The sequence below is a fragment of the Oncorhynchus tshawytscha genome, linkage group LG03, assembly GCF_018296145.1.
Source record: "Oncorhynchus tshawytscha isolate Ot180627B linkage group LG03, Otsh_v2.0, whole genome shotgun sequence".
Classification (NCBI taxonomy): Eukaryota; Metazoa; Chordata; class Actinopteri; order Salmoniformes; family Salmonidae; genus Oncorhynchus; species Oncorhynchus tshawytscha.
Genome location: NC_056431.1, coordinates 1,054,397 through 1,067,913, shown reverse-complemented (window position 1 = coordinate 1,067,913; position 13,517 = coordinate 1,054,397). Strand labels below are relative to the sequence as shown.

The 13,517-nt window shown below is 42.7% G+C and overlaps 1 protein-coding gene and 1 long non-coding RNA gene across 2 annotated transcripts; both read right to left on the bottom strand.

Moving 5' to 3' along the window:
- Nucleotides 1-2,027: 2,027 nt before the first annotated feature.
- Nucleotides 2,028-12,724, bottom strand: LOC112235347 (extracellular matrix protein 1-like). The gene is given in 9 exon segments (XM_024403779.2): nt 2,028-2,569; nt 2,572-2,689; nt 2,892-2,979; nt 4,138-4,352; nt 4,532-4,771; nt 4,773-4,818; nt 11,481-11,686; nt 12,179-12,531; nt 12,647-12,724. Coding segments are annotated over 9 exon segments (1,392 nt in total). The 5' UTR covers nt 12,714-12,724; the 3' UTR covers nt 2,028-2,510.
- A 7-nt stretch (nt 12,725-12,731) lies between these two features.
- On the bottom strand, nt 12,732-13,231 carry LOC121841051. Its single transcript, XR_006080090.1, has 3 exons — nt 13,188-13,231; nt 12,972-13,111; nt 12,732-12,933 (listed from the first exon to the last, which is right to left on the bottom strand). It is a non-coding gene; the product is annotated as an uncharacterized LOC121841051 (long non-coding RNA).
- Nucleotides 13,232-13,517: the final 286 nt, after the last annotated feature.

The following is a 13,517-nucleotide window of genomic DNA, read 5'->3' as shown; positions in this document are numbered from 1 at the left end:
TCTCACAACTAGGAATCTCCCTCCAACACACTGCTGCCACATGCCCAAAAGCTTGACACCTGTAACAACGTAATGTATTTGGCACAAAATATTGTACACAATAACTTTAAAATCCTCACATCACTTTATTGGGCAAAGACTCAACATCAAAACTCAAAAGAACAGACAATGACTCTTCTGTTTCACCACTTGCCACGTTGTACCAAATGAAGAGCATCAAACACCAGGAATCTTCCCCTTCAGTTGGTCAACTTTTACATTTACTGTTAACCCAGTAATCAATCCTTTCAATGGTGTGTCACAGGATTATTCTGATGAAGGAGAAGTGGACCAAAATACAGCACAGTAGTTGTTCATGGTTTTTTAATTAGAAAACTGAACACATAACCAAAACAACAAAGTGAAAACCCGAAACCAGTTCCGTGTGACACAAACACTAACACAGGAAACAATCGCACACAAACCCCAACACCAAACAGGCTACCTAAATATGGTTCCCAATCAGAGACAATGACTAACACCTGCCTCTGATTGAGAACCATATCAGGCCAAACACAGAAACAGACAAACTAGACACACAACATAGAATGCCCACTCAGATCACACCCTGACCAAACAAAACATAGAAACATACAAGCAAACTATGGTCAGGGTGTGACATGGTGCCATTATCTTGAGAGCAAAACAATTCACATTTCTTGCCACTGTTCGTTTAATGTGGAATGCCTTCTCCCTCTGACCAGCAGAAACACAAACAATTATCACAAGACCACTTCTGGTTACCCTCACCGATTCCACAGCACCCATCTCTATTTTATCCCAGCCTGAAACCACAAATGGATCAGCCAAAAGGCAGGGGTACAGTTTTTCCCAAAACTTCATTCCTACTGTCACACTCCTCTTTAACCTGACCCTTGGGCTCCGAGAACTTCACCACACCTACCACCTCCGATACTTCAACCTCCTTCATTTCCATTTCTCCTCCTGTCTTCAGCTCAATCTGCTTACACTTTCTACAATTCTTCTTTAACAAATTATCTCCCCTTTTCACACTATTTTTAAGGCACTCGAGCTCAGCCTCTTTGTTCCTCTCTCTCTTAGACATCCTCTGCCTCTCTTTTCCCTCCATTCCTCCTCCGTATTCCAAATATACACCTCCTTATGATAATACTGCACTTCTCCTGACATACATATTGTTCTTGCATTCTCAAGGGATGCCATTTAGCCGGCTGTCACAATCTCCACAATCTTCATCTTGATGTTCTTCTTTATCAAAAGCTACTGCAACGCTTTTCTATTTCAAACAAGCGCGCTCTTCCCTGATGTTGTCCTCCCAGTTCAGCCAGGGGTAAACTAACATAGCAGGCATAGAAAGAAGCCTGAGCGGAGTCCCCACTTGTTTTTCAGGGGAAACAGAAGTTAGTTCAAAAATACTGTGTCCCTGAAAACCAGAAACACCCTCCAACGCTGCTATGGGTGGGGTGAACAGACTTCTGCAACCTGACTGGCTGAATGCAATATGCAACATCTGGGACTAACATTCTTAGCCACTCTAGCATGGTGGTGGAAAATAGTGTTTCATAAAGAAAGCACATAGTTTCCCCATATTTTTCTGCCTTCTCGCCACTAAATCAAATTGAGGAAATCGATGCCTTTGCAGCCTGAATGGAGAATGTTTCATGTAAGAACCGGTCCACCGGGGATACAAGTGTATATAACCGGCTTCATACAATGCCTTTGGACGGTGAGATAAAACCACTCAATATCGCCATCTGCCAGGCTTTGGGCTAAACTCTGTGGCTGTGACAGCTAGTGAGGACCCTGTCTGTCTCTATTAATGCAAGTTCTACTACACTAACTTAGTGGATAAATGTCAGTCACACAGTCACTATAACATAAGGTCCACTTCCATCAACATTTCAGTTTATTCAAATAATCATTTCAATGTTGTTCATGTGTCAGATAATGACAAATTACAATAACTGGCAGTGCTTCACTCCAAAATGATTACGACATGGCGCAGGAAACATTTTGAAAATAGAAAGTTTTATTTCAAATGTTAGAACAGGAGAACTGGACTAGCAATTCTGTAACTATAAGAAAATACAACTAACTAATCTGAAACTAAAAATAAGTGGTCATACAAATGGTGATTTAATTTGTAAAGTAGATATGTCAGCTCTCCAGGTGTTCTATCATTATAACACCCTCTTAATGACAGACACGGACAATCATACTGAAATATTATGTGCACTCGGATACCATACATGAATTCGTTGTCATCTGGCCATGCTAGAAAAAATGGAATAAATGTAACTTTCTAACTATAAATTCTGCTTTACTCTTACCCACACCCTAACCCCTGTTTGACTAAATCATGCAATTGCTCAACAGTTCTTCTGTATTAGCCAATTCTATCATGGTCATGTAGTGACTACTTCACAAATCCCCTGACAGCCAATTCAGATTGGCCCACTGCCATCAGAGTGAAAAGTCAAAAACAACAAAAATCAGGCGAGGGGGCATTTCCTCTTTCTGAGGCGTGGGTACTTGGTTGCCTTGGTGATGTCATGAGCAGGCCAGAGAGGCACATAGGGGCGTCCTGGGAGGAGGGAGGGCAGCATTTCTGGAAGACAGCAGGGGAGGAGGGCTTCTCTGCAGAACAGCGGCTCTCTGCCAGCGTCACTAGCTGGGTTCACAGTCAACGAGAGAAGTTATGAAAACAACAATATCAAAAAGCCTGCTATATCCTTAGACCTACAATATAACTTTAAGTCTAAGATCCTGTAGACACCTGTAGGCCAATCATGTTAATTTTATCCCAATGGGACAACCTGGTTAATATGAGATATGGGGTTGTCTGAGTGAACCTGCATTATTGTCGAACTCACCTGTATCTGAACACATGCAGTTCTCTGGTCTGCTGGCAGGGAGCAGCATTGGTCCACTAAATTCTGGACAGGGAGAGCCACAGGGAAGCTGAGAGAGCAGATTGCAAGATCATCTCAGTATACTACATCTTTGTTTTACTCGATAATCAAACCAAATCAGTCAAAGGGCTTTGTTAGACAGATATGTACAAATGTCCCTGGATTAAACTAGCTGCTGTAATAAGATACTTGTGAAAGTTATTGTATACTATTGTTTTTAAACTTTTGGTAATGTTTTTTGATACAATGCAAATCTGGAATTTTAATATCATTAACCACGTTTCCTTCCAACAGATTTACTGCGAGTAAGGTCATACCGTATCAAATAAAACCACAACAACTGTAATGGAAACAGGAGGTTTCAGTGAAATGTTATAAATGCCAACAGATAACTGTTCGTTTGACATGGTTCGGATCGGTTTGTGTCCGTAAAATGTATTGTGTGAGAAATGGCGGTGGAAACAGCTTTATGTGCAAATATTGATATAATAACCATCATAGCAAAGTAATCTTGTAGTCACGTGATATGGTGTGGTCCTTCCACTACGACTCAGGAAACTATACAGTTTATTAGGCTACAGATTAAATAAATGATCAACTTCACAGGGTAGTGAAAGTGCACAGTGATGAGCTTGATGTTCCTTTCCAATAAATATTGAGGGTCTTATTCTGGTGACATGATGATTGATGATTGACTGCCATTTGAAAAATGTAAATATTGGTCGCTGTTATCCATAATAAATCTCATCATGTAGACTAGTTTACCCACACTGTATCTGCTAGTTGTTGGCTCGGGCAAATGTGCCAAGACCAGAGTTGACACATTTACTATTTATAACAACCGTTTCTGTGACAAATCTATCAGTAGAGTTGGAAATATGATGGAAACACACTGATCTTTAGATTTTTATTCAAGAAATGGAAAAAAATACATTTTGTGTGCACTACAAAAATCAGCAACAAGTCAGTTTGGTGGAAACACACCACTTGTGGAAAAATGCGCAAATTTAAAATCTGTCGCCAGTTGGATGGAAACATAGCTACAGTCACCATCTACTACAGTGACATGTACCCTTTCTGAAAGGTCTGGTTCTGTCACCCAGAAAGATAAACAATCGGGCTGGGCAGCATAAAAATGTGACTGAGGAGGAAAAAGGTTAAATTAAACACACACACACACAAAACAATGCTAAACAAACACACTTACTTCTTCTTGATGACCTTGTTTGTTTCACAGATGTGTCTGAGGGTGTGGGTCTGTGGTACGGCAGAGGCAGAGTCAAACTTTTGGTCATAGTCTGGATGAGGGGCGCGGGAGGAGAAACAGGTGTACCTCTCCTCACCTTCTCCCACATCACAACAGGAGTTGTGAGGTCTCCCCTTCTGCTCTTCCTCACAGAACCTGTCAAGCACCTCACGCCACTAAGAGAGGAGATGAAAACATATATATTATTTTTCACTGTATAGAGGATAGTTTATACAGATATTTCTGTTTAGTAGCCTTCTTCAGCATAGGTATGAATTGGATCCTTACTTTTCCCATGTTGACAAGTGCAGGTAGGCAAGCCATAGCACATAGCCCACACACACACACTCCTTACCTTTCCCTCAGCACAGGGTAGCACATCCTCCTGCCCCTTACAGCAGTGTTTGAACCCTCTCTCCAGGCGGTTCACGGCCTTTGATTGGCGGGCCAGCCAGCCAAAGCCTGTACGTGGCAGGCACTTGGGGGTATAGAGAGGGCGGTGCTTGTGTAGACGGCAGACCAATCCGATGTTGTCGAAAGTGGGGCGTCCAGGGGGGAAGCTGATGTCAGAGTCTCTGGGAGTAGCTTGGGGGCCACTTCTTGTGCTTCTCCCCTCTGATAGTATGCGGACCGGGCTGGGACCTGGGACGAAAGGACACAATACATGTAGTCATTAGTTGCCATAAAAAAGGACAATTTGAACCTAACATTAACCCTAAACGACGGCTGTGGAGGTCATGAAATGTCTGCCGGTGATTGTCATGCAAATAACTTGACAGTAATTCACAGTTGATTAGGCCTACATAAACACATTTAGCATCTCCTGACTTCCACACATAGCATAGCCTAGAAGCCATGGTCAGCTACACCTACAAAGCATTACATGGGCTTGCTCCTACCTATCTCTCTGATTTGGTCCTGCCGTACATACCTACACGTACGCTACGGTCACAAGACGCAGGCCTCCTAATTGTCCCTAGAATTTCTAAGCAAACAGCTGGAGGCAGGGCTTTCTCCTATAGAGCTCCATTTTTATGGAACGGTCTGCCTACCCATGTCAGAGACGCAAACTCGGTCTCAACCTTTAAGTCCTTACTGAAGACTTATCTCTTCAGTGGGTCATATGATTGAGTGTAGTCTGGCCCAGGAGTGGGAAGGTGAACGGAAAGGCTCTGGAGCAACGAACCGCCCTTGCTGTCTCTGCCTGGCCGGTTCCCCTCTTCCCACTGGGATTCTCTGCCTCTAACCCTATTACAGGGGCTGAGTCACTGGCTTACTGGGGCTCTCTCATGCCGTCCCTGGAAGGGGTGCATCACCTGAGTGGGTTGATTCAGTGATGTGTTCATCCTGTCTGGGTTGGCGCCCCCCCTTGGGTTGTGCCATGGCGGAGATCTTTGTGGGCTATACTCAGCCTTGTCTCAGGATGGTAAGTTGGTGGTTGAAGATATCCCTCTAGTGGTGTGGGGGCTGTGCTTTGGCAAAGTGGGTGGGGTTATATCCTTCCTGTTTGGCCCTGTCTGTGGGTGTCCTCGGATGGGGTCACAGTGTCTCCTGACCCCTCCTGTCTCAGCCTCCAGTATTTATGCTGCAGTAGTTAATGTGTCTGGGGGCTAGGGTCAGTTTGTTATATCTGAAGTACCTCTCCTGTCCTATTCGGTGTCCTGTGTGAATCTAAGTGTGCGTTCTCTAATTCTCTTTCTCTCTCTCTCTCTCGGAGGACCTGAGCCCTAGGACCATGACCCAGGACTACCTGACATGATGACTCCTTGCTGTCCCCAGTCCACCTGGCCATGCTGCTGCTCCAGTTTCAACTGTTCTGCCTTATTATTATTCGACTATTCATTTATGAACATTTGAACATCTTGGCCGTGTTCTGTTATAATCTCCACCCGGCACAGCCAGAAGAGGACTGGCCACCCCACATAGCCTGGTTCCTCTCTAGGTTTCTTCCTAGGTTTTGGCCTTTCTAGGGAGTTTTTCCTAGCCACCGTGCTTCTACACCTGCATTGCTTGCTGTTTGGGGTTTTAGGCTGGGTTTCTGTACAACACTTTGAGATATCAGCTGATGTATGAAGGGCTATGTAAATAAATTTGATTTGGTCAGTCTCACGGTAATTGACAGTTAATTAGGCCTACATAAACACGTTGAGCATCTCCTGACTTCCACGCATAGCATAGCCTACAACCACTGATGCAGACCTTTGGAACAACTACATTTGAAAAAGCCTAATAAATCCATTTAATATAGCCTTGTTCCCAAACTTTTTATAGACCCGTACCCCTTCAAACATTCAAACTCTGGCTGCGTACTCCCTCTAGCACCAGGGTCAGTGCACACTCAAATGTAATTTGCAAATAAATTCATAAAAAATCCTACAATGTGATTTTCTGGATTTTTTTCCTTCTAATTGTGTCTCTCATAGTTGAAGTGTACCTATGATGAAAATGACAGGCCTCTCTCATCTTTTTAAGTGGGAGAACTTGCACAATTGGTGGCTGACTAAATACTTTTTTGCCCCACTGTAAGACGCATCTAGACCCTTCTTATTAATGCTATTTGTTGCTTTTATATATGTCTTACTACTCGAAAGTCGACTTTTAATTCTCGCTCAAAAAACTCCTGTGGCTTATTTTGTTTCTAAATGTATGCGCGAGAGGTAAGGTTTCATCGAGTTGTGAGATAGTACTTTTGCACATATAACACACTGTGGCTGAGGAGAGGCACTATTCCCAATATAAGTGAACCCCAAATCAATGTAGTTGTCATCATATTTGCGCCTCTTCGATGGTCCAATGTCCCTGTCTGTTGTTCGGTGCTTTCCCGGGTAAGGAGGCAGTAGCTCTTCGGCTGCATCAGATTCAAAACTGTCAAGTGTCCATGCTACCTGGGCTAACAACAAATGTAGAATTAATTATGCTAGCATTGGATGTGCTCGTGGAAGCGGATCAACTTGTGTCGTCAATAGGTGCAGTACTGCTGGTAGTAGCAGTACCACCATTAGACCTGGTATGTGTCTCCATGAACGTGGGACTTCTTTTTTAACCATTTATCCATTTTCGAGCTAACGGAATAAGCAGCAGCTACGTTTGGCTACATACGGACCGTTAGTGGAATTCCCGCGAGAGAGTAACGGTCAACGTGATGTTAATTATTTGACTAGGCTACCTGTATTTGACATTGTGTTGTTATTTCGCTGAACGCTAGATGGTTTCATTTTATTTTTGGCAGTGAAACGAGGCTACTAAGGCGAGAAGAAAAAACTCAACCAAATGTATAGCCCCGTTGGAAAATATAAAACGGACTGTTTGAAAATGTGAAGAACATTTTTTAAAAGTATTATTCTAAAACATTTTTTAAATGTGAATCACACTTTTATTTGGCGTACTCCCGACGGCATTGCGTACCCCAGTTTGGGAATACCTGGCCTACACCATCACAATAAATCCAATAAATGTATTATAGGCAGGTCTAAAGAAACATGATATGAAGAAAATGTATAACAGAATAGCATACTCAGAAGAACAGAATAGCATACTCAGTTGTCCTTATGTTAGTCCCTGATCAGGCTATGCCATATGGCTGTGGGCTACACTAGTTCATTTAGCAGACAAGATTGTCTTAGACTTCCGTGGCATTCTATAGTATGAAGAATACAATTGAACATAGCTGAATAAAATAGAAAGGATATTTCCTCCAAACGATTTCTGAGATAGCTGCATGTGCGCACTATTTTTTCATGAACAAAAAACACTTTTTCCACATTTTGTTACATTACAGCCGTATTCTAAAATGGATTAAAGAAAACAAATTCTCAATCTACAAACAATGCCCCATATTCAGAGAGCAAAAACAGTTTTTTGTAATCTTTTGCTAATTTATTACAAATAAAAAACAAATACCTTATTTCCATACTGTACCAGTCAAAAGTTTGGACACACCTACTCATTCCAGGGTTTTTCTATATTTTTACTATTTTCTACACTGTAGAATAATAGTGATTACATCAAACCTATGAAAAACACATATGGAATTATGTAGTAATCAAAAATGTGTTAAACAAATCAAAATATATTTTATATTTGAGATTCTTCAAAGTAGCCAACCTTTGCCTTGATGACAGATTTGCACTCTTAGCATTCTCTCAACCAGCTTCACCTGAAATGCTTTCCAACAGTCTTGAAGGAGTTCCCACATATGCTTAGCATGTGTGTCCAAACTTTTGGCTGGTGCTGTAAGTATTCTGAACCTTTTCTATGAGATTCGAAATTGAGCTCAGGGACTTCCTGTTTCCATTGATCATCCTTGAGATGTTTCTACAAATTGGAATCCACCCGTGGTAATTTAATTTGATTGGACATGATTTGGAAAGGCACACATCTGTTTATATAAGGTCCCACAGTTAGCAGTGCACGTCAGAGCAAAAACCAAGCCATGGGGTCGAAGGAATTGTCCATAGAGCTCCGAGACAGGATTGTGTCGAGTGACAGATCTGGGGAAGGGTACCAAAACATTTCTGCAGCATTGAAGGTCCCCAAGAACACAGTGGCCTCCATCATTCTTAAATGGAAAAACAACTCCAGAGTTCCTCTGTGGAGATGGTTGTCCTTCTGGAAGGTTCTCCCTTCTCTGCAGTACTCCACCAAACAGGCCTTTACGGTAGAGCGGCCAGACAGAAGTCACTCCTCAGTAAAAGGCACATGACACTCTGCTTGGAGTTTGCCAAAATGCACCTAAAGGAATCTCAGCTCATGAGAAACAAGATTCTCTGGCCTGATGAAACCAAAACTGAACTTTTGTCCTGAATGCAAAGTCTCACGTCTGGCAGAAACCTGGCACCATCACTATGGTGAAGCATGGTGGTGGCAGCATCATGCTGTGGGGAGGGTTTTCAGCGGCAGGGACTGGAAGACTAGTCAGGATCAAGGGAAAGATGGAACTGCGCAAAGTACAGAGAGATCCTTGATGAGAACCTCCTCCAGAGCACTCAGGACCTCAGAATGGGACAAAGGTTCACCTTCCCACAGGACAATGACCCTAAGCACACAGCCAAGACAACGCAGGAGTGGCTTCGGGACAAGTCTCTGAATGTCCTTGAGTGGCCCAGCCAGAGCCTGGACATGAACCCAATCGAACATCTCTGTTGAGACCTGAAAATAGCTGTGCGGTCAACACTCCCCATTCAACCTGACGGAGCTTGAGAGGATCTGCAGAGAAGAATGGGAGAAACTCCCCAAATACAGGTGTGCCAAGCTTGTAGCGTCATACCCAAGAAGAATCAAGGCTGTAATCGCTGCCAAAGGTGCTTCAACAAAATACTGAGTAATGGGTCTGAATACTTATGTAAATGTCACATTTCTGTATAAAAAATTTTTTTAAATGTTTTTGCATTATGGTGTATTGTGTGTTGATTGAGGGGGTAAAAGCGATTTAATCCAATTTAGAATAAGGCTGTAACATAACAAAATATGGAAAAAGTCTGAATACTTTCCGAATGTACTTTATATGCTTAATTCTGAGTTATTTATGCAGCTTTAGTTGTCATACAAATGTTAGGCTATAGGTTTTGATATTGAATAGGTTCTAAGGCTGCATGATGCGACTGATGATGCTTTAGAAAAAAGCAGGAAAGTTATGTGCTCTGCTCTGTTTTTGCGCAGGCTGCACATACTTCATCATTCACAATTTGACAAGCACTTGATACTATTCTCACCCATCAGACTCTTCTTAATTTAATCTGATCTTTACATATAGCCTACTAATATGTGTGGAATTACTTTTGATTAGAATGGCCCACCTCTTCCAGATGGACGTCATATTCTATTTGTGCCCTTCTCGTAGGCCTATTATATAGACAGTGTCGTTTCTTATTGAAATTGTTGTCACTGTCAACAGTGTAGGCTACCCTTTAATTTGTCATATGAAAAAATATTCTGCTAATGTCTCCAGTCATATATAGAGTAGTAGAAATGCATAAAATGTGTTTCTAAAAAGGCTAAATTTTTCCCGTTCAAAGAATAAACGTAGGCCTATCTGATACAGCCTAGCCATACTCTAGTCTATGCTATACACGCTCAGCCATGCATTAAATGGTATATTTTTGCGAACAATGATTGAGTTCTATTATTAGCCTAAATTATGACCATCCAATCTACTCACATTTCCAATAGAAGGCTATTTTACATAAGAAACAGCAATATGCTTTATTATAAAAGGTGCATTTTTACTGTGAAACATATCTTCCCCAAATATGAAACTCACACACTGCCTATGTTTGCCAGTTAGGCTACACCGGTTGTAAAGCAGATTAATGTGCTTAATTTTAAGAATTGAGACATAAATATATCAGCACAAGAAAGCTGGGATCCTCTTTTATATAATGGCCAGTCAAAACTCTGTTTTCACACGCAACTGCGCACTGACTGAGTTTATAAGAACACATGTTTCACTAGGCTCTGTAGGCTATGTGCTCTCTTGTGTCCCAGGGGTTCTAGGTCTGTAGGCTATGTGGTCTCTTACCGTGTCCCAGGGGTTCTAGGTCTGTAGGCTGCGTTTGGAGTTATTTGGCCACGTTAGTTATGATACAACCCTTATCAAAACATACAGGCCTATGGGCTAGGCTACATGACGTGCGATTTGAAAAAGTAGGACTAAAAAAGGCACGTGCTGTTTCTTGCCTTACTGCACATGCAGGGAATCATTAAGTGATAATACATCATTCACAAGTGATAATATTGTCACCCATCAGACTATTTTAATCTTGTCTTTACACATACTAAATACTATATTTTTTAAATGTGTTATGATTTAGAAAGGACCATTATCATGCACCTATTGGAAAAGGGGAGCTTTTCCCATAGTTAATTTTCATCCCAGCCAGGTAGGCTATACTCCTGTTGTAAATCGAAGCAATGTGCTTAATATTTGGAAAGTTGAGAAAAAAATATAGTAGGCCTGGCCTATAGAAAGCTGATGGGATCCTCTTTTTGAAGAGGCCATAAAAATGGTTTTGTCAATTGATTAGCCTATAGAAATGTTGCGCAACATGAGCTCATGGGCACTCATGAAGTGTTTGATTAGATTTTCGATTACATTTCTATTGATGTCAGTGTGATTAGAGAGACAGTAAGGTGCTGAGTACCAGCACATGAGCAACTGACTGTTAGCAAGTTTGGTACTCTACGGTAACTAGGCTTCTCCAAAACTATGCTCTGATGGTTACCGTGACTAAACAGTCACGTAATACCGTCACCAAAACAGCCCTACTCTAAACCTAAAGTAAACCGGTCTCTCTCTCTCTCCTTACTTGTGACAAGTGTTGGGGTTAAAGGTGAAGCCAGGTTCAGGTATGGGGGAGGAGCCTGCCCCCTGGGTGGTCGGCAGGTAGGTGGGGTTTGGGTTTTCCCTATGGAAACAGCTCAGTCTGTCCCCGCCCTGTTTCTTGCAGCAGTGGTGGTGGCGTGTCTTCACTGAGAACTCCTCAGTACAGAATGTGGACAGGGTCTGTTCCCACTGTAAGTGACATATACAAACATCAATTCACACATGAAAAATAGAGATAAAAGAAGTCCTAAAATGGTGAAGGTAAAGCTTTAGCCCTCATGAACACCTTCCCCTCTACACAGCTATACAGATAGACACCAAGGATGATCTGTTGTGTCTGTATTGGCTTTCCTTCTCCTGAGTCTCATCTTCCCTATGCATCCTCTGTCTTCACTACTATTGTCTCGGGTTGGGTTAAATGCAGAAGACACATTTCAGTTGAATGCATTCAGCTGTACAACTGACTAGGTATCCCCCTTTTCCTTATCTTCTCTAGACATCCTCTGTCCTCTTCACTACTACCATCTCATCTTCCCTAGGCGTCCTCTGTCCTCATCAATGCTACATCTGTGCACATAGAAGGCGGTTCTGTTGGTACAATAGGAGTGAACGGGCCAGAACTGAACACAACACGACAGAATGGAACAGGACAGAATCCAATGTTGCCACAGAAACACTCACTGCCTGTGTAACGCAGCACAGCGTCACTTCCTGGACCTGCTGCGTCCCGTTCCTAGAGCAACATGCGCTGTACCAAGACTCTATCCGGTTGACGGCGTCACCTTGACGACGAATGTAGCCAAAGCCTGTCTGGGGTAAGGAGTAGGCAGGGTACCGGGGACGACGGCTGCTATGGAGACAGATGGCCTGGAGGTTGTTAGGGGATGGCTGGCCAGGGGGGAAGAGGACACTGGGGTGGGAATCCCCAAACGAGCGAGGCCCAGCCATCGGCCGACCTCCAGGTGTAAAGTCTGTGTCCAGGTGCAGGGTGATCTCCCTCTGGGTGATGTCTACGTCAGCTGCCCTGGAGCCCGCTGAGAACACACACTTCTGTTACTGTACCTCCCTCACACAGGATACAACACACACGTCATACTCCATTGGCTGTGTGATATGAAGTATACCAGCAGGGAAGGCACCGCCACCCAACTCTCTCCTTGAGGACTTTGAGCAGGTAAGGCTTCATATGTTCATGGGTGACCTCTCTCTGCTCCATGACAGGAAACTCTACACAGTGACAGACAGGAGTTAGTACTGACAGCCATACACTAATAACATGTCATATGCCTACACTGTATTAATTACATGGCAGAATGGCATGGGCATAGTAGAGGATGTGTCCCAAATACTTTGGAATACTTTCCTTCTCTCGTCTCCTTTCTTTCATTAACACTGACAGATCTGTGAATAGGCTGGATAGAACAAAGCCACCTCTCCTATGGGTTACAGTTAGTTATGGTTAGAACACACTCACCTATGGGTTACAGTTAGAACACACTCAGCTATGGGTTACATTTAGAACACACTCACCTATGGGTTACAGTTAGAACACACTCACCTATGGGTTACAGTTAGAACACACTCACCTATGGGTTACAGTTAGAACACACTCACCTATGGGTTACAGTTAGTTATGGTTAGAACACACTCACCTATGGGTTACAGTTAGTTATGGTTAGAACACACTCACCTATGGGTTACAGTTAGAACACACTCAACTATGGGTTACAGTTAGTTATGGTTAGAACACACTCCCCTATGGGTTACAGTTAGTTATGGTTAGAACACACTCACCTATGGGTTACAGTTAGAACACACTCACCTATGTGTTACAGTTAGAACACACTCACCTATGGGTTACAGTTAGAACACACTCACCTATGGGTTACAGTTAGTTATGGTTAGAACACACTCACCTATGGGTTACAGTTAGAACACACTCACCTATGGGTTACAGTTAGAACACACTCACCTATGGGTTACAGTTAGAACACACTCACCTATGGGTTACAGTTAGTTA